This window comes from Melozone crissalis, unplaced genomic scaffold (genome assembly GCF_028551555.1).
Source record: "Melozone crissalis strain CALT ecotype California unplaced genomic scaffold, PUWL_Pcris_2 ptg000120l_1, whole genome shotgun sequence".
NCBI lineage: Eukaryota > Metazoa > Chordata > Aves > Passeriformes > Passerellidae > Melozone > Melozone crissalis.
Window position 1 is genome coordinate 4,117,706 of NW_026535896.1, and position 23,061 is coordinate 4,140,766.

The 23,061-nt window shown below is 43.3% G+C and overlaps 1 protein-coding gene across 3 annotated transcripts in view; it reads right to left on the reverse strand.

Moving 5' to 3' along the window:
- APLP2 (amyloid beta precursor like protein 2) overlaps positions 1–23,061 on the reverse strand; it is a 49,079-nt gene that overhangs the window by 13,317 nt on the left and 12,701 nt on the right. For 2 of the 3 annotated variants that reach the window (XM_054292912.1, XM_054292911.1), the window contains exons 2-9: positions 13,736–13,909; positions 12,364–12,493; positions 7,557–7,669; positions 5,890–6,065; positions 4,838–5,058; positions 3,070–3,237; positions 1,017–1,132; positions 347–421 (exon numbers count right to left, since the gene is read on the reverse strand). In XM_054292912.1, coding sequence (XP_054148887.1) covers positions 347–421; positions 1,017–1,132; positions 3,070–3,237; positions 4,838–5,058; positions 5,890–6,065; positions 7,557–7,669; positions 12,364–12,493; positions 13,736–13,909 — 1,173 coding nt within the window. The remainder of the gene's footprint in view (positions 1–346; positions 422–1,016; positions 1,133–3,069; positions 3,238–4,837; positions 5,059–5,889; positions 6,066–7,556; positions 7,670–12,363; positions 12,494–13,735; positions 13,910–23,061) is intronic. The other variant, XM_054292913.1, reaches the window with a different exon arrangement.

A 23,061-nucleotide genomic window follows, 5' to 3' on the forward strand; every position in this document is an offset into this window, starting at 1 on the left:
GGCCGAGCAGGAAATGTGTGCCCAGAGAGCCAGAGCTGACTCTGAACCAGGCTCTGAGGCCAGTGTTAGTGCAAAACAGGCCAAAGGTCTGAAATTACAATTTGGCTCCACTGATGCTACGCCTGAGGTGCGAGATCACTTCCTACTAGTGTGTGTAGGAAAGGACTTGGCATAGTATCAGATCATCTCCAGTTTAAGGAACAAAGCAAACAATTGAATCAAACCTCCTCTAAAAGGCAGCTGTTGACAGAGCAGGAAGGCTGTTCTTGCATCTCAGTTGTCTTTTAGCTCTGAATATTGCCCTCTCTTCTCAGTAACTTTCCCCTTAGGATCCTTCCACTCTTACCTGGATCAGAGTCTGCCTTTCTGCCTTGGGGAGATTAACAGCCTGGTGCTCTGCTTCCTCCCACTCCTTTTTCACCTGGATAGGAAAAGGACAGAACACATGAACAAGACACAAATTTACATCTTATCTTTATGAACTGCTTTGCCTTCACAGGTAGATCCTAGCACAGCCTGGCTGGGTTTTGAAGGCACAAAAGAGCTCTTGTGGGGTTTAAGCCTAGCACTTAATCACTCTGAGTAACAAGCCAAGCTTCACAGAATCCTGTAAGGGCTTAGGCTGGAGGGGACATCCAAGATGAGCTGGAAGGCTCATCTTGTTCCACCTCCTGCCATGGGTAGGGACATCTTCTACTAGACTGGATGGCTCCAAGCTCTGTCCAACCTGGCCTTAAACACTTCCAGGTATGGGGAATCCACAACACCTCCAGGCAACCTGTACCAGGGCTTCAGCACCATCTGAATAAAGAATTTCTTCCCAGTATCAATGTAATTTCTCTCTCTCAACACTGGAGAAATAAAAATCTGATTCCCATGGTGTGGTCATACTGAAAGAAACACACAGAAGGCTGCAAACTGGAAAGCAAGTCACTTCATCACCAATTTTTCCAGTAAAACAGGCAGCAGCTGACACACCAACAACCACACAGCAAAGCCTGCAGGCTGACACTCACCCGGTCCATGCGGTTGTGGTGCCTGACCTCCAGCTGCTCCTTGGCCTTCTGGAAGCGGGCATGCTCATTGTCATCAGCAGGGGTTTCAAAATAGACATCCACATCATCAGTTGGCACTGTATGAAGAGGGAAGGGTAAGCACAGTCAGAAAGCCGCAATCCTGGATTGCAGAGTGCAAGGAAAGGACTCTCCATGCCTGCCCAATTAATAGTCTGGCAAGCTGAGCCTACTGAACCACCACCTTCCAGAGTCCGTTTTAGAATCTTTACAGTGCCAATTTTCTGTCCAACATCAGCTCAAATGGCAGCGATGACCACAGCTACCAGCACTGCTTGGCCTGTGCAGTGCTGAGGTGAGCAGCACTCAGCTCCAGAAACACAGTGCCTGGCATGACAGGATAAAGAACGACTTTTCCCTTCCCTTCCACATTGGCCTTGGATGGTTTAAGTGACATTCTGTGCATTAGCTGTTCGCTGACAAGCTGGCTCCAGACGTCATTAACATCATTAGGGAGTTTGACAATATATCTGCACAAAAGCAGGATTTTACACTTCAAACCTACCTTCCCCTACCAGATGCACCATGCAGGACTTACAGGCAATGATATCAGACAAGACAGCAACAGAAGGAGACTCAGTGTGACAAAGCGACTTGTCCAATACACTGGATGGTTTGTAACTTCAAGACATCCAAATTCGACAAGGGGAAAAACAAAGTTTGAGAACTGATAAACTTCAAGCATCTACAGAATCCACATCAGGGGCTCTGTATTTCTTATACTGCAGTTCAGGAAGTGCTGAAAGTGTGCCTGTGCTATGGTTTTAGGAACTACACATCCCAGAGCCTTTCTGAAAGATCTGTGGCAAACATGATGCACTCTGTTTTTACCCTTCACCTGAGGGAAGGCACAAACGGACAGTTAAGGCAACCTGTCATCCATATTAGTTATTTGGGTGGAAAAACCTCTAACATGTCATTAAAGACAGCATACTTCAGAAAAAAATTACCTGGCACTTCAGCATGAGCACTGAATAAGAATTCAGCATGCACTGCACCCTTCCCTCTGACTAGGGCAAAATAATGACAACATACATCACAGGCACTATTGTTGCGTGCAAGGTACAATGTCATATCTGTCCCATATTCTGGCCCTGCTCCTGGCATTTCTGAACCAGGCTTGGACACAGAGGACTCTCTTCCCAGCCCCAAATCCTTCTGTAACAGGACAATCTTTTGTACAAAAAGCTCCTGACATCCGCATCTTTTCTTTCACCGCCTCAGTTAGATCAGCCCAATCTAAAGCACTTGCATGAAGCACATTTTGTAAACAGGATTATGGCTGTATAGTCAGGCTGCCAAGCCCCAGATAACACAAAAAGCCTTTCAAAAGCTTTAATGGTAGCTGAAGTGGAAGTGCTGGAGTTCAATAATAAGATTAATAAAGAGGTTAAAATGTTTTTAGTAGTTTTATCATCTGACATAAAAGCCAGTTGAAACTGGTGCCAAAAACCTTAAGCACTCAAAAACACAGGCATTGAGATGTGATTTGTATTTCATACCAAGTTGAAAATGGGAATCTGAATTCTATACTACTGGTCTGATATTTTCCAAAATCAAAGTAGCAAGAAAATGCCTACTACCAGAACAGCAGCCTGCTTTTCAGGACCTACTGTCAAACATATGCATGGTAACATGACTGGGGAAAGCAAGGGCTTCCTTACATATATTTTGATTAAAAAGCCAGTCGGGCAAGAGGCCAGATACAGCCCCTGGTCCCTGTTATAGATCTGGAAGAGGACAGCTGAGCCCTCAGCAAGAGCTGCAAGTCACCAGGGAGCACAGACAGCATATGGTGAGGGGCACTTTCCCGAGGAACAATCACCCTACAAACCTAGGGAAGCAGAGACAGGAGGAGACTGCTGCAAAGGGACAGACACCAGAACCAAAGGAATAAGCTACAGACGGGTCCTCTATTGCCCAAGGGAAGGAGGAGACACCACACGCCAGACAGACAGTGGCCAGCTGCAAAAGGCCAGTGGGAGGCAGGACTTACTCATCTTTTTACACACAGCCATACAATACTCCTCTGACTCAAAATTGTTCCTGTTGCCTCCGCAGCCTCCATATATAAAGCGAATGCATTTTCTCTTGTTAGGATCGAAGTACCAACGAGGCATCACAGCCCGGCAGGGCCCTGTCATGGCCTCCTGGGAGCAGACAGCTGTGTGGAGATGGGTGAGAACATGAGCTAGTGAGGAGCACAGGCCTTGCCGAGTGATTTACATGATGCAGAGGTGGCTCTACTTCACCCCTTCCTCTGAGGCACTGGCCTCAACATTGCTGCTGCACCAACCCAAGGGCTTCTGTTCAGTTTTGGGGGGCTTAACATTCCAATGCATCCATTACAAGCTGGTCAGGGAGATGCCTGCACGTGGTGCTTTGGGTAGCCAAGCAGCTCACTCCGTCTCTAAACTGAGCTCTCATCTGTGAGAGATTTCTCCAGAGCCAGGGGCTGAGACAACAGGAATCTGTTCTGCTGATACCACAGAATTATGCCCCAGCTACCCCAGCAGGAGATCCTCCACTCTATAAAACCAGAAGCATGAAAAGCCAGTCAATTAGGGCTGCTTTAAAGCATCAAAGGATGTTCAGTTCACTGCACTCTGCCTGGACAGACATTCTATATCTTATAGGGCAAGTGTAGGAGTAAGTGAAAAAGCAGGCTAAACAAAGGGATTGATCTCCATGCCAGCCTCAGACACTGAGGTTTTAAGGTTTGAAAACATCTATGCACCAAATATTAAAACTCCATGTAGCCGTGGTATGTGGAATGCTTCATGGTGAGCCAGCAATAGCAGCTGGGCTGTTTTGAGGCAAGAGAGCAGATAACAGCGTATAAATTAGCAACTGTTCACAGTACTTCAGGGAAAAAAAGACTGCATACTCCCAAAACAGACACCCCAATCATGTTCCTCCAAGCCTCTTACAAAACCTGCAGATCTGCAACAGCCCTGTACACATATGAGCTAAGCCTTGTTTCAGCAAGGAAAATTATCTGCAGCATGCTGGCATTTTACCAAAAAGATGCGAGAACTGCTGGCAATGATTCAGTGATCTGTAGCTAATTGAATTTCTCTCCCTCTCCGCTCCTCCCTCCTCTGCAGACACTTCTACATGCAAAGTGTAAGACATCACATAATGCTAAGGCATCACATCATGAGCCCTCTGCAGAGGCACCTACCGCTCAACAAAAGCTGCCACCAGCACAGTAGATTATACTACTGCAGAAAGTCTATCTTAACATATAATCAAGTTGGGGCAGTTGTGCTGGCTCTCTTTTGTGGATGAGAAGTGTTTTGCAAAGGCAGCACCAAGGATGTTCCTCACCCTTAAGCGACCAGATGGCACATCTGCAGAGTATGGCCCACCACTTCCAGCTTCCTCATTTTAAGCTGGTATAAACCACCAGATTTTAAATTTACAGTGTACCCCAAATGTCCCTTTAAGATTTTCCAAAATTTGCAGATACGGCTTTTCTGACTCATCACTGCACCTTCACAAGGTGCTTGTTCAACATGCCACACACTGGGCTTCCTGCCAGCAGAACTGCTGTTTATCTGGAAACATATGGCCCATGCTCTAGAGAGTTAATTTCAACACTTGAAACAAGCATCATCAGCTTTCCTCTGTTTGCTAACTTATCTGGCAAATAAAACTTCCAAGTGGCACTTATCGACTTGATCAAAACCCCATCACTAACAAACAGCCAACAGGAATGATCTCAAGGGAGCAGGAGGCCTGTGGACTGGAATGTGTCTTACATTTCATGTCACTGCTCACTTCTTTTTCAGACATAGCCTTGTCACTGCTGGGCTCTGTGGGTGTCTCTTCATTGTAGTCATCATCAACCTTGTAGCTGTCATAGTAGTAATCACGGTCTTCCACCACATCCTCCTCCTCTTCCCCTTCATCATCCTCATCCTCATCTTCCTCCACAGCTGTTCCTGTGAAGTCTTCTACACCCGCCTCTGTAGGGAACTCACTGGAGGGACACAGATAAATTAGGGAGTAAGGTTAAGTCTAATCACTTGGATGTACCTCAATAATGATTCTTTCCATCTGTTCTAGAAACAATGGAAATGGGAAAAATAAGTGTACTAACTATTAATTAGCCCATCACTCACAGCAAGGGGACATCCCTTATTACAGACACTCCTGCTGCTGCAAGCAGAGATTCTCCATGGCTCTGCCTTCATGTGGCCTCTTTCCATTTTTCAGTAAGTGAAAGTCTAACCTTGTTGAGTCAGGCTCCTACTACAGAATCCCAGAACGGTTTGGGTTAGGAAAGACGTTTAAGCCCATCTTGTTCCACCCCCTCCCCTGGGCAGGGACATCTTCCACTATCCCAGGTTGCTCCAAGACCCATTCAACCTGGCCTTGGACACTTCCAGGGATCCAGGGGCAGCCACAGCATCTCTAGGCAGCCTGTGCAAGGGCATCACCATCCTCACAGGGAAGAATTCCTTTCCCATATCCCATCTAACACTCCCTTCTGGCAGGGTGAACCCATGCCCCTGCAGGCCCTTGTCCTAAGACCCTCTCCAACTCTCTTGGAGACTGTTTAGGCATTGGAAGGGGCTCTAAGGTCTCCCTGGAGCCTTCTCTTCTCGAGGCTGAATTAAGCCAACTCTCCTCCAGTAAAAGGGGGACTGCAGAGCCATTTGTCCTCTTCAGGCTTAGGACACTTCTTTCAGAAACTCAGAAGCACAGAAATTTGCTCAATCCTCGCAACAAGGGAGTTGCTGTGTGAAATATTCCCAAGCAGCAGCTTCATGTGCCAAGCTTTCAATATCTATACCAGTAAGACCTCTACCTCTTGTAGAGGTCATAGTCTTCATCCTCATCCTCATCCTCTTCCTCTTTGGACAGAGCCTCATCCACAACCTTAGTCTGAGGACAGCACACATATTCTGTTCCATGGAACTGGTCCACTCCGCAGGGCAGCAGCATCCCGTAGCTGTGCAGGATCATCCCTTCTGTCAGACAGGCCTGAAAGGGGAGCCCACTCACGTCAGTCCAGCTCTTCCTCTGGATAAAGCTCAAGTTTGCCTATCAGAGATCTCAAGAATGGCTTAAGTTTTACAGCAAGAACAACAGCAACATATGACCTAAATCTGAACATCAAAGGAGAGGGGAAACTTGTAGCATTAAAAAAAAAAAACCACAAATGTCCCAGATTCAGAAACACCCAGTACTTCCTGGTTCTAACATTTCACACCCTGGCCCCAACAACTGATGGTCTGTCAACCTGGCAAAGTTCAGGAAAAAAAACCCTAAACATTTTGTGCCAACTCAAGGGAGAACACTTGAAAGAGTCAGAAAGGGTGTTTTCTCCTTTGGGCTGGCTATTTCAGTAAGCTTTATCTAATAAGCTTTACATTGTAGTAAGTGAATAATTGCTCAAATGGACTTTGTGTCAAGATTTTTTTACCAACTGTAAGAGGAAAATCAATCAGATAATTCAAGAAAAAGTTAAATATAAAGTACACTTAGACATTATGTCTATATACTTCTCTTAAGCAAAGGAAACACTTGGCTTAGAGGTGCCCAGAAAAGAATGAAGAAAAGCTTTATTATGCCTATCAGAACCCTTTTGTGCTTTACTCTGTTTCAACACTGCTTTCAAATGTGCCAAGTATTGCTGGAAAAGTTCTACAAACACGTTTAAAGTAAATGATTTTTCAATTTTCTAGACATTAACAAGTTTACCCTCAATTAAAAGACATTTCCTCTAGTATAGCTTTATTTAGACAGATTTTTGCTCACATGATTTTAAAGAACAAGGAATTTTAAGTGGAGCATTCTTAACTGGCCATTGTATTGCTGTTTCTACAATTGTTGCTTCTGCAAAATGGAAAACAAGCACATACTGTCATGATCTTGTTTTTATTATCCCAGCTTCAAATGGGAGTGCAGAGCTTTTACAACAGTTTAGCTAGCCAGATAGAAAAAAACAAAACCCCCCCTCCCCCCCCCAAACCATGGGCTAGATTTATTCTGAGAATATAATCCATCCCTTATGTAAAACCTCTACTAATCAGTCCAACAAAACTCAGATTTCTCCCAGGCAAGCCCTCCCAACCAAATCCCCAGCAGCAGAACGTACATTAAAGCAAAATGTCCAAGAAAAATATGAACTATCCTACGCTCACTGTAACTCCCTGGGAGAAAAAAAAATAAAAATAAAGAGGGATGAACCATTGGTTAAAGCAGTATTGCAGAGAGCTGATTTCAATTCCTACCTCTGTGATATGGATAAGCTATTTAGGAGAGTTTTTAATGAAGAATAACTCAATTGCTAGACAGGCTTTTTATGTCACTTGAGAACTTTTAAATTTTCATTTCCTTGCTGTCAGCCTCAGTTCATTGACTAGAACATGGGAACAGCAATGCAGAGAGAAACACGGCTATGCTCCAACACTACAAACATCCGAGTAGACAGACCCAGAATAAAAACTCCTGTCCCAGTGGCTCCGTTACCTCCTTTGCCACCGTGTGCCAGTGCTGGTGGCTTTCACACACATCCATGCGCTCCTTGTGGAAGAACCGGCACTTCTCAGGCACCAACAGGACATCACTTACAAACTCACCCACTGAAAAACACAATGGTCACAGTTCACATGCGTCAGCAAATAAAGCCTCCCAGAACGCCCCCAAAGTGCACTCTGTGCATGTCTTAGCAGTTTCAGTTGAACCAGGCAGAAATACCAGTTTAAGTGTAGCCATTTTTGTTCGCCAAGCCGAGTTTCTTGGCCAATGCACCTTTTAATGGGGTCTAGTGCAGGTCAAATGCCAGCACACCTACCAGAATTACTCATTTTCTGCTTTGAAAATAGAGATTACAAGGAGAGCAAAGCAGGCTCAGAACTTTCAAAGGAACTTTGTTAACAGAATTAAAAGAAAAAATAATTAAAAAATCAAAATAAACCTTCAGAACACTTCTCTGCCCTCACAACTTTTCTTTTCCCCACTGACAACATAAAGAGATAAATTTGGTATTTTCACTCAGTTTACCACTTTTAAAATAATCTTTCTTTAGTCTACTTAGGGAGAGGGGTCTCTCCTGCCATGCCATGGAGACTTTTCCACAAGAAACAGTTTTCTTGTGGTTTTAATTTTCATGATTAGCCCCTTCCCAGAAATCTGCAATCATGAAGTCCCTACCACGTTTTGGTAGTTTCCCCACAACCACCACCATGGGCCACTTCAGCTTGTTAGGGTGCAATTTTAGGGATGAGCTGTTCTAGTATAGAAACAAAAGTTCTCTTCTTTTATCTCTGCAAACAGAGGTTTTCTTCTTCCATCCCTGGGGCAAGGTTTTTCACCTCTCCCATTTCTCTCTCTTCAAGCTTCTCATTGCATCACACCTACTTCAACATCTGTTTGCTTCAACACAGGTGCCTCTGCTCATAGTCACGGTTAGAACGCTACCCAGATCGCCCCAGTGCATTCCATGAGTTACAGGGGAAAAAAACAAAACTGGTGTGTCAATTATATCTTCACCATAGCCTTACAAGAGAATTTTAGCTCAAGACTAAGGCATCTCCTCATTCTCCTCCCATCTGGGATTTGACTCTTTCTTCACTGACCTTGGTGTCTCCATGTTGTTTCCTTTACGTGTCCTCACCCTTTCCTTTTCTCTCACTCAGGAGAGGATTGGTGTCTGCAAGTTTCACCTGTGCACTGAGAACAGTTAATATCTCGTCCGGGCCTGCGGATGGCCCCGTGATCTCTGCAGGGCAGGGCCGCTCTGGCTGCACACCTGGTTCCTGGCCCCGGCATGGTCAATCCCAGCCCCGGGGCTGCTTTCTGTGTGGGGCTGCAGGGCCGCCTCTGCTCTCAGCCATGAGATTTTCCACGGTGCCAGCGGAACGGCTCGGCAGCCCTCAGCCGGAGCCAAAGGGAGCCGGCCTGGCCCATCAGCCGCGGCTGAACTCAGCATGGCAGAATCTGAGCCAGCCAGGCTGCGCAGCACAGCAAGCCCGGCCAGCGCTGCAGCAGAGCAGGGCCCAGCCCAGCCCCACGGTGGGGTAGGGCCTGGCCTGGTGCAGGTCCAGTTACCTGTTCAAAAGCCCAAAAAAAGAGTTTTTCCCAGGGTTTGTTCATTTTTAAATGTGATTCCGCAGAGGCACGTTCAGCTCTCTTAAGTGGTTTGACAGGGCGTCAATATTCAAAACCAGCCAGCTGATTGGTTCCATCAGGTCTGAAGGAAGCTGCCAAGGTCTTTACAGGGAATCACTTCCATAGGTCATGGATTTTTTCTTAAATACGTTAAACCACAACAATGTGCCTTGGGGGTATGGTATATTCTTAAAGGAGACAAATCACACCAGCTGTAAAAATTATTTCTGAGAATCTAAAGAAAAATAGAGCCTCAGAGAGTCCAATGTAAAACGATGAGCATGGGGTGATTCTGCTGACCCCGAAAGCTGAATGCAGAGTTTACAGCACAACTTAATCAATAGTTGTTCTTCCATGAAAGGTCTGGCTGAAGAGATTTCACTCAAATCTTTGAGAAGACTGTGTCTGCACTATGAAGTTTCAAACTACCAAATCACCTATTTTCAAATGACCTGCATCATACCAAAGTTCCTTCATGCTGTCTTCTGCTGTAACAGCCTGGAAATTTTTATATGCTGAGAGCATTATCTATGTTTTCAGTATTTGAGCAAGTCTTGTTTGGTTTTCTTTTTTTTTTTTCCAGATGGTTCAATTCAAGATCAACTGCAGCACATTCACTGCCCTAACCAAAACACAGAGAGCTGGAAAATAAAAACTATACAGCCTAAATATCAGAGTACAACCAGAGTCAGCAAATACATTGCATTCCAGTATCTAGATAACCTCAACCTCACTAGCATGAGGAAGCTTTGGTACAATCCTTGTGCCAAACCCAGACTTTTACTTTTGGGGAAGATGGGAGAGAGAGAATCTGTCTGCTGTACAGGCTCTACTTTTTGGACTTAAAGCTATTTAGCCTAAATTTCTATCATCATTCAGCCTGGTACCAACACACATGAATTACGGATCAGAAACAATTGAGGATCACGTCCACTTCTTACCCAAGAAGTCCCAGCAAACACTGCCACTGGAATCCAAACATGAAATTTTCTCCAAGCTAAGGTTTTTCTTTCTTGCAGATTCAAATGCTGCATTCATTAATTTTAAAATAAGGAGAGAGCTAGATACTCTGAGAAGACCAGGAAAAGATCTTCAGCTCAAGTGTTTTAAAGCAGCATTCCCTGCACACGTGACCAGCAGTATTAGGAGCAGCAACATTTGTTAAAATTGGAGAAAAGCTTTTAAGTCAAAGACCTTTGCTCACAGGAAAAGACTTTTGGAGAAGACTTTTCCACAAAGCAGAATTCTTTGTCAAACCAAACTTTCACACCATCTTTTCAAAATATATTTTAAATATTGTTTGCATGACCAATTTTTTTGCAGATCCTTACTGTTGATATTAAATGATCATGGATACATCTACAAAGTACAGAGAAGTTAAACAGTTTAGAGATAGATTACCTGATAATTGAAGACAGTGAAATCAAATGACATTTGCAATTACTTATATTTTAAACTAAAAGAGAGATTGTATTTTCCCCATTTTCTCACCTCAAAACAGATCAGTTAGATTTTTTTTCTTACTCTATCAGGAAAAGTTTAAATGCTTCTGGTAAGAAAAGTAAAACTGAGCAAACTTTAAAACCAAGGGACTCTGGTTCTGGGTTCTTCACTTTTCAAACACAAAGTAGTTTTCCTTGTTGGGGTAGGGGCAGGGAAGATTAAACAGGGTATGGTGACAGGATCCTACCTCAAGGTCCCCTGTGTATTAATGCATCAAGGAAAACACAACTACGAAAGGGAACAAAATCCCACAGTTTGACTATAATCCCAGAGAAATGCATCATCCATTTACAAGAAGCAATTCGTGGAGTGCTGAAGACAGAGATTTTATAGACATATGGCCTCCAGACTTGCAACTCAGATCTGAAAACCAAGGCTGCCTCACAGGCTGGGGCCTGCAAATCATGAACACTGTTAAATATACTAATGAAAAACCTGAATGGTTTAATGCTAATCAAATTTTAGGGCAGCGTCAGTAAAATCAGCTTATTTTTTAGCTGAAGAATAGCTTAGGGGAACGATTATTTCTAAAAGAGATGACTCCTTATAAATACAGGGATCTTGCTTTCATCCTTATTTCCAGCAGAAGTTCTCCTTATGATCAGGAGATGATCATAAGGAGATCCTCATGATCGAGTTTGGCTTGGTTGTTTCCCAAACCTGAATTTCCACATCTATAAAGACAAGCACCTTTCTCCCAGGATGCGTCCACAATAAATTCTATGTTTAATGAAGTGCTTTATGATTGTCTCATGGAAGGCATTACATAAAGGACAAAGCACACACATGGTTCTGCTGCTTTGCTGGTATTATCCCATGTCAAATCACATGGTAACCTGAGATATGGACACAAATTATGAAAACTGGTTCCTACTCAATGCTCCCAGCAATCAGTTGGGAGCATTCAGTAGGAGGTCTCTCCCAAGACCTCTTACAAGTCTTTTCCAGTGGATAACTGAAATAAAGCCAGCTGAGACTAAGCTCACTCCTAAGAACATGCAGTGCAGTGGGGCAGTGCAGTGACACCCACAACCCACAGGTCAAAAGTCACAAGTTAACCAGTTAACACATGTTGCCTGATTCCAGGGGATGGGGACATTCTGGAAAGCACCATGAAATCCATCACAGTTTATCTCATATTCTTTCACAGTTCAAAATGGGGAAAGGAGATACAGCTGTAAGAAAAAGAGCTTCTTTGAAACAGCTAAGTTTATATATAGCCATTGAAATAAAATAGAGATCTCTTGCCAAGACCAAGCAGGAAGCCTGAGCACACAGAGCATTTAAGTCTCCAAGGCAACAAAATATTAAAGCTTCACAAAAATAGGATCAAAGTATTAAATCCCAGTGTTTTTGTGGTACTCAGATACAATAGTCTTCAGGTTTTTATGGCGTTTGCAGAGAGAATGGGGATTTGTTTCTCATGCCAGGCACCATTATTCTACCACAGCTGTTACCAAGCTGTTGATCTGCTCCAGAAAGGCAGAGTTCCATCTTGTGGGAAGAAAAACATGTCAGAAAGAAAAACAGGGAAAGTTGTCTTGTATCAGGTTGTCATTTCCACAAGTCTAACAAACTGAGCTGCTCTCTCTGTAAGAATCCAGGAGGCAACCCCTTGCTTCTCCCACAGGAAGGCACAGCACACCCACAAACACACACTCACCCAGGCACTTGTAGGGCACAACGATGTGAGTGTGGTCCTTGCACTGCTTCTTCCCATGCTTGCACCAGCTGTCAATGCTGACGGGCTGGTTGGCTTCTACCACGTTGGTGATCTGAAGGTCTGGGTACATCTGGGAACAGCACAGACAGAGAGGTTTCTCTCCAGAAAGGACAGAGAATGCGCAGAGCAGCTCCTACCAGAGTAGTAAGGCTGATTCTCTACACAAGAACAACTCCAACTTAGGAACAAGCTGGAGTTTGCACGTGGACGCACAACTCTGCTCTGGATCAAGCTCAGGAGAGCTAGAGACATAAAAAAGCTCCAGCCGTCTGTCACACAGGGCTTCAGAAATAGATATGCCACTGCCTTGAGGCAGGAGAAAGCCAGATCAGGGCAAGAGTCCTCACTGGCACTAAGCTGAGAGGTCTGGATTGGCACAGCAGTGGAGGAGGAGTATTTGGGTATTTGGCTTTGGAGGAGACGTAGCTGTTTAATTCTTTCTGGAGCAGTACAATACCCCCAGAACAGCAATCACCAACAAAAAGGGTTTAGTACCATCTTCAGACTCTCTCATCACTTGTCAAAATATGCACCCACCTCCTCAGGTTTCCTCATGCCTGGTCCATTTATGATGTATTAATTTGATCCTTACACCCTGGTTCTCAAGTCCAGACACTGACTTATATATAGGCTTCTACCACATGAAAAAACTGCAGCCCCAGTTATATCAGCCTTGTAAAACAGTTTAAAAAGTTTTCCAGTCTAGACACGGTACAGTCTGTTGCTTTCCCATTCATAAAAATACATTCCTTGTGGTATATTACATGCCTGTCACCTCACAGGAGCAATTAAAGACACTGGACAAGACCAGTATGTTACAGTATATTTGGAACACACTAGAAGATGATTACATGTTTTTCAATAAAGTCTAAAGAGCTTAAAAATACTGACAAAATTGGATTAAAATATTTTTCTAACATTCTGCCTGATCTGAGCATGTCACTAAAACAGCATCGCTGCATTCTAACTAAAATAAGTGTCAGGTTCCATTTTATGCAACAGAGAGCAGATACTGGTTAACCAGCTCAGGGGAACAACACTGGGGTAAAGCCCTGCAAACACATGAAGATATCTCTGACTGAACAGACCAATGACCTTCTGTGGCAGTAGGAGCTGATGTGAGGTAGCTTCTAAACCCCACTGCAGTGTCCTCCCTGCTCTTCCTGGACAACAACACAGCAGGATAGTGCAGAGAATTGGACTGGGCAAAAGCAAGCGCATCTCCTACAGGGTTAATTTGCTACTGAGCAGCTAAATTGGAATCCAATTCCTTCAGAGCAGTGAAGATTCAGGATCACACACAAAGTCTCACCTCCTGGCAGTACTGCAGAATCTCCTCCTTTCTTCCAAAGCAGCTCTTGGTCCCAGAAGTGTCAGGTTCCCATTTCCCAGTCTGGATGTTCACATGCATATTTAGCTTCCCACAGAACATGGCAATTTGAGGTTCTGCCACTGCAAACCCTGTCCCAGCATTGGCTGCAAGGGCCTGTGAAGACAAACCAAAACAGAACACCTTGATTGTATTATCTAATCAACAACTCAAAGAACCAGAAACCCTCTGGCATCTTCTTAGACAGTTCCTGCTTGATCCAGAATATCAGTGGAGTCTTGCAAACTATCTTGTAACAACATTCCTTGAGATGGTGAGTCCATCACAAGTTTTCATGAGCAAAGGGTTTGTTTCCCCAAATCCTGTTTTTTATAACTGAAACAACAACTTACCAAAACCAAGAGTAATTCCCCCTAAAAGACTGCACCCACATGGACTAAAACAGATTCTGAAAAACTTACCAAATAACTAATACTAATAACTTCTGGCAGAAGGACCTCTGTGAAGTTATACACAAGCAGGTATTACTACCACTAATAAAACAACTGTGTCTCACTGCAAGAATTCTGCTTTTTTGATTTTTTGCTCAAACATACAAATAAAGAAAATTTCTACTGAATCAGAAAAAACAGCTGTGACAACCAGCTTCCCAAAGCCTTGTATCCCATTCAGTGCACTCTTATGGGGAGCTGTTTCACACGTGTATTCTGTGCACTTCCCAGACTGCACCAACAGACAGGAACCTTACAGTCCAGGCCCACATTCTGGGTCAAACTGCAGACTGATAATGAAAACAAGGTCAGACACCTTTCTCTGAAATCCTGCTGGCGGATTGAAAGAGGAAAAGAAGAGTAAATTAAATTGCAGACTTTTTTTTTTCTGAGAAGATCAAGTGGACTGCTGGGAGCTGAACATGCTCTCCTTAAAAAACTGCTAGCTGTTGTAAAACAGAAAGAGGCATAAGGCAAAAAAACCAGATGAACTCCAAAGCTCTTTAAGGTGTTTAGGGGAATGGAATCCATTTCAACTTCTCCAGATAGAAACAGCAATGCACAGTCTGCTGGCCTTAAGCTGCTTTTCCTGGCAGGTAACACAACCCCAGGCTACCAGTCCTGCCTTCATATTGAACTTTTTGTGAACAGAAAAATGTATGAATTACTGTGGGCACTGTTCACTCCCTACAGCCTGCAGACCTCCATCAACTCATATCAATAGCTGTATGTTTAAAATAAATAAAGGAGTAAAGAGTAGAATTCAACTGGACAACTTCTTTTTGCAGCTCTTAGTTACAGAATATTAGGAAAAAGAATAACTCTTTTTATAACTATTATATTTTTCCCCCTCCCCTTATCTCTCTGCCTAGAGATGAGCCATTTCAACACTCATGAAGTCAAGGATTGTTTAGTGCTGAACAGAAGATTAGTGCTTGGGGGAGAAAACCAATCTGAGGCACAAAAGCATAAATTCAAGTATTAACTGAAGAAAAATGACCCCCTGAGTTTTAAGTACTATTCACCCATGCATCATTTAAGAGAAACAGTCTTATACAAGTGGTTTCTACTTACTCTGACCCTCCCAACTAACAGATGCTCATGACAGCATGTTTTAGCACAGACCACAAAGTAATAAAATACCAAACTACACGTAAGAGATAGCAGCATTGATGTCCCAGTATCAAAATGCTGCCAAATTCACATATATTTTCAAGTTTACTATGGGTACGTTTGTCGTACTCTCTGTCCTAAAGAAAAAAGAGTCACATAGTCCTGTACCTCCAGGTACAGGAGGAACTCTGAGGGATAGACTGGGGTTGGGAATATGGTGCAGTAACTTGGTTCTTGCAGAAATCAAGTCTTTAATAAACATCTTACAAGTGCACACACCAGAACCTGCAACAGGTCTTGCACCACCCTCCTCCCTGATGTCTTTTCAGAAGAAAGAAGCAAATGTAGAATGATCCTTCAGAACTCCCTGAACACACACAAATTTTTTAAGAGGCCATTTTTATCTCTCTCCAAACAAACAACACTTTGGTACCAACAATCATTTTCCAGAGACCACAGGACCTAACATGCAGGAAACAATCCCCAAAACAATTTTGTTTGATGGCAACATTGCAAGCACATCCAAGTTCCACCCCTGGAAAAAACTGAAAAGAAATGCAAGATCAAGAACCCAGGAAGCATTAATCCTTGTAAGAATACAGGGCATGAAAAGAGAATAAACGTATGTGCTGTGATGGCACTGCTGATGCCTGAAATCTGACTCCTTCAAAGCAAACTTAACAAGTCTGCAGCAATAAAGGAACTTTGTGAGCAGGAGAGGTGCAGGATCCATTGAGAGGCAGAAACAGTCCGTAAGTAATCCACTCATCACACTTCTTGCATGAGCAAAACTCCTGTTCAAACACATACCAACCTCCTGAAATCATGACCACCCGCTATTTACATACTGATTCGAACCAGTGCTTGTTTTTGCTGCCTCTCCAGCTTGCTCCCTGCAAAGGTATCACTCTTCCTTCTTGGATTGCTCACATAGCTTGCATATCAGTCGAGTGCTGTTGCCATAGCTACCAGAGCATGCTAAGCCCCAATTCACAGCTGACCAAACTACACTAATTACTTGCTTGATTTCATCACTTTTAATCAACTGGCAGAAATCTTCTCCTGAATTGTGCTGTTGGGCAAGTTAATGAAGTTTGAGATACATGAGTTGATTCTTCAACCCCAGGACTTGCAAGGCAAGATTTTTGTGCAATGGGCTTCAATTTTTCCTCCACTGGCAATCCACTCCAGGCCTCAATCATACAAGTTTTTTAATTTAGTAGTTTAATCTCATTTTAGCTGTAATGAGAGAATACAGCACCTCCAAGCTTCACGGAGGCCACACCTTTAACACTGACACTTAAACAGGGAAAAAGATCACCTTTTGGAACCAAGTGACTTTCTGATGTTTCCCACAATTGCCTTCAGTGTATGAAAACTCGATGCAGATCCCTCAAGCATCACTCTGCAAAAGGAAGGCTGCAAAACATGTAAACAGGCATGGAGCTTGGGATAAAGCCATGTCCTTAGTTAAGCTCTTTAGTACTTCAGAGAATTCACCCATTCCACATTGCAAAGGGATGAACAAACTGACAGCACATTTTTCTCTGGGAATTTCCCAGCCATAAATGGAAGCAGCTGCTTCTTTTAGTACGGGGAAGCAGCTATTCAATCCCTTAAATAAGCAGCCTGACAGAGCAGGAGGGACAACATACACACGATGGAAGAAAGTTCACCCAGTTGTATACGTCCTTGCTGAGCATTATTTCAGTAGCTATTATCCTGTTAATGCCTATACGTAACATGAGAGCAAGACAAATGTTACTTGGGAAAAGACTGTTCCATAAGCCATTACCTTCCTCACTGGAACTTGCATTTACAAGATGTCTCGGGAGAAACTGGGCTCTGCCTTTTGGCCTAATTCTGTAATCCAGTTTGCTTTCCAAGACGAAATACATTCTTTATTTCATAAACACATAAATCTCTGGCCAGTTAATGTCAGTAAATTCCTCACCCTGCCAGCCAGTGCCCAATTTATGGCCTTGAAACACTGGAATTCAAGCCTCTAAATCTTACTTTTCTCTGATGGAAATGTCTGCCCGAGTATCCTGGCTTTTATTTACTAGTGGCCTCTTCAGCTTGTGACAACGGTTTGATGCGTGAGCGTACCCACCTGGAGGCCTGGGCTCCAGGTGCTAAAAAGGGTCATATCTGCTCTTCCTGCAAGCATCCCCCATCCCAAAGGAGGGACACAAGGTTACAGACTTTAGTAAGACAATTTTACATCTACCCCTGGAACACAAGCAGGACACCGCAGTTCTGGTTTTTAAAGACAAACATGAAAACGACATCCATGTCCCTTGCCTTTTATTGGCAGGATCTGTTAAACATCATCACAACATAACTTATTTCATATGGTGTCCATACAGCTCCCTATGGAATACTATTCTGGAAAACCTTCTGGCATGCTGATGGGGACTTGAGGATTGAAGGGTGATTGGAACTTTTCTCGTGTGAAGAGAAGCTGATAATTATAATTCACAGAAATTAGTTCTGGAGAGCTTTCCTGAACAGCACAAAGGTATCTGCAAAATATCATATTTAACTGAACTCTGCATTTTCAGTGAGGTCAAACATGACCAGAGCCTCATCCATCTGATCAGATTAGCCAGAATGAACCTTTATTCCAACAAAACCATAGTGGATGGGAGCTTGAGAAGCATGGAGAGCCTATGAGGAGAACCCACACCACACATGCCTTCCATCAGGCTACCTCTGCAGCAACACAAGAGTAGCTCTCTGCACAAAACCATGGAAGATTAAGCTGTTCTAAGACTGAAACTCCAGCCGCTAGAATTTATGAGCTGCTGAGGAAAGCTCCAATAGGGAATTGCATTGACTTGGTGGGCAGAGAACTGGCTGCTGAGGGCATACCCTGCCTTAACTGACAAGGCAGGGCCCTTTGTAGGATTCTCTACAGGTCAGATCGGAATTCCTGCTCCTGAGAGTTACACATATTTCACAACCAGTTGTTGCTACACTGACCAAAAAAAAAAAAAAAAGGCAGGGCAGCACTTGGAAAGATTACTTGTGCTGTTTATTTTTAATTAGGCTAAGGCCCTCAAAAGCAACACTGGTTATTAAATCAGAGTCCACGTGAACCACAACCTGAGGGACTTCGGAACACGAACACGCTGCTCAGCACTGTCCTTATTCAGATAAATCACGCTGCCCACCTTAAAATTAAGAAAGAACTCTTTCTGTTGCCTTTTTTTTTTAAATTACATTTCCTACTCTATCTGAGCAATTCTGCAAACCTCCCTTTGTAGGTGCAATACTCACAGATATTGAGGATATAAATGGAATACTTTCAAGACCACTGAGGAATTCTAACAGTTCCTTCAACACAAAAATGAGCCCTGTTACCTTACCAGCCTTTCTGTGAACAAAACCCTCCACAGCAGTTGCTTTTGAATATGTGAGGATTCAAACATTTTGCCTGACTGAAAAATTGGTGTGAATGTTTGTGCAGGGACTCAAACTGCTTCAATTGCATCCCCCATAAGAGGGTTGCCTCCAACTGATGTCCATAGGCCTTTTCCTTTCCCCAAGAAGAGGCCGGTCCTTGAAAATGGAAATTAAGAAGAGCCAGTCACAAACTGAAGCTACTGGAAGGAGAAGAGCTGGGCTGCCATTGTAAAGCCCAGCCCTCCTGGATTACAACGTGCAACACAGCCCTTAAATCTAACATTCATTGCCATGAATCTCACCTGGGAATTAATGCTAAGTCAGTATTCAGGAAACCAACACTTCAACTAAAAAGTGAGGGAAGTTGGCAGAAGAACTTTACACACAAGAACTTCTGGACAGAATACTTAAAATTCCCCTGGTTTTGGATTGATAACTTGTAAATGCAAGCAGAGCTCTCAATCCATGCTTCAAATGGTGTTTCATGTATTGTTTTCCTTAGCTCCTCTTCCTGCTTTTATTCAGCAGATAGGTGGCTTGAACCCAGGAAGGGGAATGAATGCCTGACACAGCAGGCAGTAAATCTACAGACTAGCAGCTCATCCTAGCTTTATTGCTTTATTTTTTTTTAAATTGCTGATAATTACAATAATGCACATGGGCAGGGGTCCAAGACAGGAAGAATTACTGTCTGCAGGCAGATCTGGTGTGAGCTGATAATACCAGCCTGGGTTTGCTTTTGAATTTAAATGGCAGAAATCTCACTAAAGCAGTCTTTGGCTTGCTTTAACTTGCTGGAAAGGGTGGAGTTCTCATCTGCTTGTCCTTTATTGACACTTGTGGTGGAGGAGTCTGCACCAGCAGAGAACTGGGAGCCAAGGCAGGAGCTGCAGTGGTAGCTGGGGTGCAGTTTATGTTTAGATGCCTGTGTTTATGGCCAACATGAAGCCTTGAACACCCAGAAGTTCAGTGACAATAATCCACTTACTTCCATGTGTGCCGACAGCAACTGTAGGATTAAAAACCTACTGCAGCCTGAAGCATTCCTTACTGCCGTGCACATTCCACTGCCTTTCCACAAGGAAAAGGGGAGATTTCTAAGTACCCTTGACTCATAGGCAGCTATTTTGCCCTTGGAATTTGTGCTTAGGAGGTATGAGGTTATTTCCCCCTCCCCCTCTGGTTTATCATGCTCCATAAGGGCCTATATGAGTAAAAGAGCACATAATTTGCATGTGAGACATTGTGAACTGCTGTATTCAATAGGGAGTGCCACACTGCAGGCAGTGCTAGGCTGGGGAAGAGGTGATCAAATGCAGGAAAGCCACAACTCAGCACTTCCTCAGCTTCCTGAAGTTGCTTGTGTAACACAGTTGCCTTTGGCATCCTCTTTTCTATCCCTGGAGAGACAAAGTTCATAACAACTGCACTGGAACATTTCCTGAACAAATGTTGCTGTACCCAGAACTGTGTCCTTTGAAAAAAGATCAATTTCAGGGCCTCAAGCTCGAAAAGTACAGCTTGGGGATAGTGGCTGGGACTAGAACAGTTAAACACAAAGCCTCCTTAAGAATAAGGGCAAGAGAACAGGAAAGCACAAACACTGATAATCCTCACACTGCTCACAGGTAGGTCCAAATAGGTTTAATCAGCCAGGTCATCTTCCACGTGTCAACAAGGACGTCAGGGACAATTCCAAGCTGTGTCAGATAGACACCCTCACGGCCACTTCCCTCCCCTCACAGCAGAACACTGCCACAGCACTATTTCAAAGTCCCCTTTTTATGGCACCACCCCAAGTCCTATCCCAGCACAGAGAGCCAGGCCTATTTATCACTGGGCTAAACTGAGGCACAAAGTCAAGAGACTTGCCTAAGGTCACCCAGCAGCAGGCTCAGCTCGGTTTAATGCTGTCTCCTAGCTCCAATCTGTGTCATCACTCTGTCTTGCATGGCCCGACTAATTACTGCTTTCTCACATCAATCATTTGGGCATCTGAGGCACAGAGACCCAAGATGTCTTGTTTGTTAGCCAGTCAGCAAGCAAAAATTTGAGTGCAAGTTAATGTTTTCACATTCACTAATATTCTACCGAAGAAATGGCCACAGGGCAGTTTTGCCTTCCTGGACTATCAGAACGGAGATCCAAACTGAAGCCTAAGGACAGCAGCTATGGCTTAACAGTGTTTGAAAAGTTTAACTCTCAGGTCTTTCATTTCTGAACTGATTATTAATATGAACCATACTGCCGATACCACAAAGGCATCACTGAGAGCAGCAAATGTGGAGGAGTACTGAGAGATGCTATTTTGTAACTTCTCCATGGTTTGATAGGAGAGTTCGAGCCATCTTAAGGCACTTGAGCTCCGCAAGAGTTTGGGAATATAATCACTGTAGTTACCAGGAGACAGATTCCATAATAAACAGGAAAGTACATTCAGAAAATCTTTCATAACTTCAAAGCAATTTGTTCAAGGCAAAAGTAACTCCTGGACTAAAACTAATCCAAGTCACACACCCACACGAGTTCTCCACTAACTTCCCTAGTGGCCAAATCTGGCAGAAAGGAGATAGAATAATTTGTTAACATCAGGCAGAGAAAAATACACCCCTTACTACTGACTCAAAGTGATTTAGCATTCTAGGAGGGGACAAACCAAAATTCCTTCCTCAAAACAGCACAAACATTTGTTTTACAGATCTTGTGAAGCTCACTGGGAGTTGTGCAAAAGGGCCACTGCATGACCCTGTGGCTTCTCACTCCATCTACTTGTCTAACCCCTCAGCTGACTCCAGATAAAAAGGCTGCATTTCTATCTAAAACACAATGATCCAAAAGGCAAGCAGGAAACTGAAGGGTGTATTTTAACAAAGAATTTGAAGTGGCAAGGAAAAATTCCTGAGGGGAAAAAAAACCAAGATAAGGATAAAGAAGGATAACGAGCAGGAATGCAGTTTGCAGTGCAGTCTGAGTTTGGTTCAAGTATCCACCCGCTAACAGATGTTTTTCAGCATCACAGATTGATTATTTATGTGCACAGACTGCATGTGTTTTTGAATATGATAAAATACTTCGAATTTTCAAGTCCTGCAATTAGGCTACAAAGCAACTTCCCAACAGCACACAGGCCCTGCTCTGACCAAGCTGGAGCTCTGCGGGTCATGCCTAATGCTTTCCACATCTAAATTCACAATCTTCTGTTAAAAAAACCCAGAACTCAACACAATTAATTGGTAATTCTGTCCTCCAAACAATTCAGATGAAACTTCAAATCTGCAGAGGAAACCATGAAGTTTTTAAGTTTTGGCTTTCCAAACCATGCTAATGACCATCTTTTGAAAACTGGAAACCACTAAAATATAAGGCTGCTTTTATCTTTGCTGCTGCTCCCTAAGCTCTGCCAAGCTTATGCTGATCCACAACAAAATTAACGAGTTAGCAAAAAATTATGGAATACCCTCGTTGTTTCCAAAATAAAAACTTAGGACACTTTTACACTTTAAACTTTAAGTCCACCCAAAAGCACAGGTTACTTCTACAAATTTCAAGCCTATGAAAACAGTCAGTAGTAAGTATCTGTTACTGAGAACAGGTAGCAACTCTGGCTCTTAGTAAATCTATTTAAAAATATTGGAATTTTAAACCAAAACAATTTTCCCATACCCCTCCTCCTGTTATTTACTCAGAGTTATGGAGCATCTTTCAGGCAGCAGCTTACATGACTGCTCACATACAAAACAAAATATTTTAAGAACCTTTAATGTCCAGGTATGCAGAAATCAGTGCTTTAAAGAGATTCCTATGTTGGCTCTGTAAGTTTATTCAGGTCTAGTAAACAACATCTTTTTCCTTAAAGAAAACTTCAATGTGAACATTGTGCCAAGAAAGTTTAGTTTACAGTTAGCTGCTGATTAGGAACAGTTCCTACCACTCCACTAAAAAATATTTTTAAAAAAAGGTAAGAGAATTAATTTAGCAAAACCATCTCAAACTGTCACCACAAGAGTCTTTCATTTTCCTCACTGCAGCTATTTCTTATCCCAGCAATAAGAGTGGTGAAAGGCTGCCAGCAGCCTTCCACTACTGCCAGCAAACTGAATGTGAGGGAGCAAGCCCTCAAGCAAGGGCAGAATGAAGAATGGCAAGCACCACCCTGGCTAAGTATGGACGAGGCTGGAGTGCTGGAAGAAGGCTCAGAGCAACACTTCTTACTTCCAAGAATGAGGGCAAAAGCTTTATTTGCTCATTTTTAAGCTTACACACACAGCCAACCAGTGCTCAAAAGATCCTGTGACT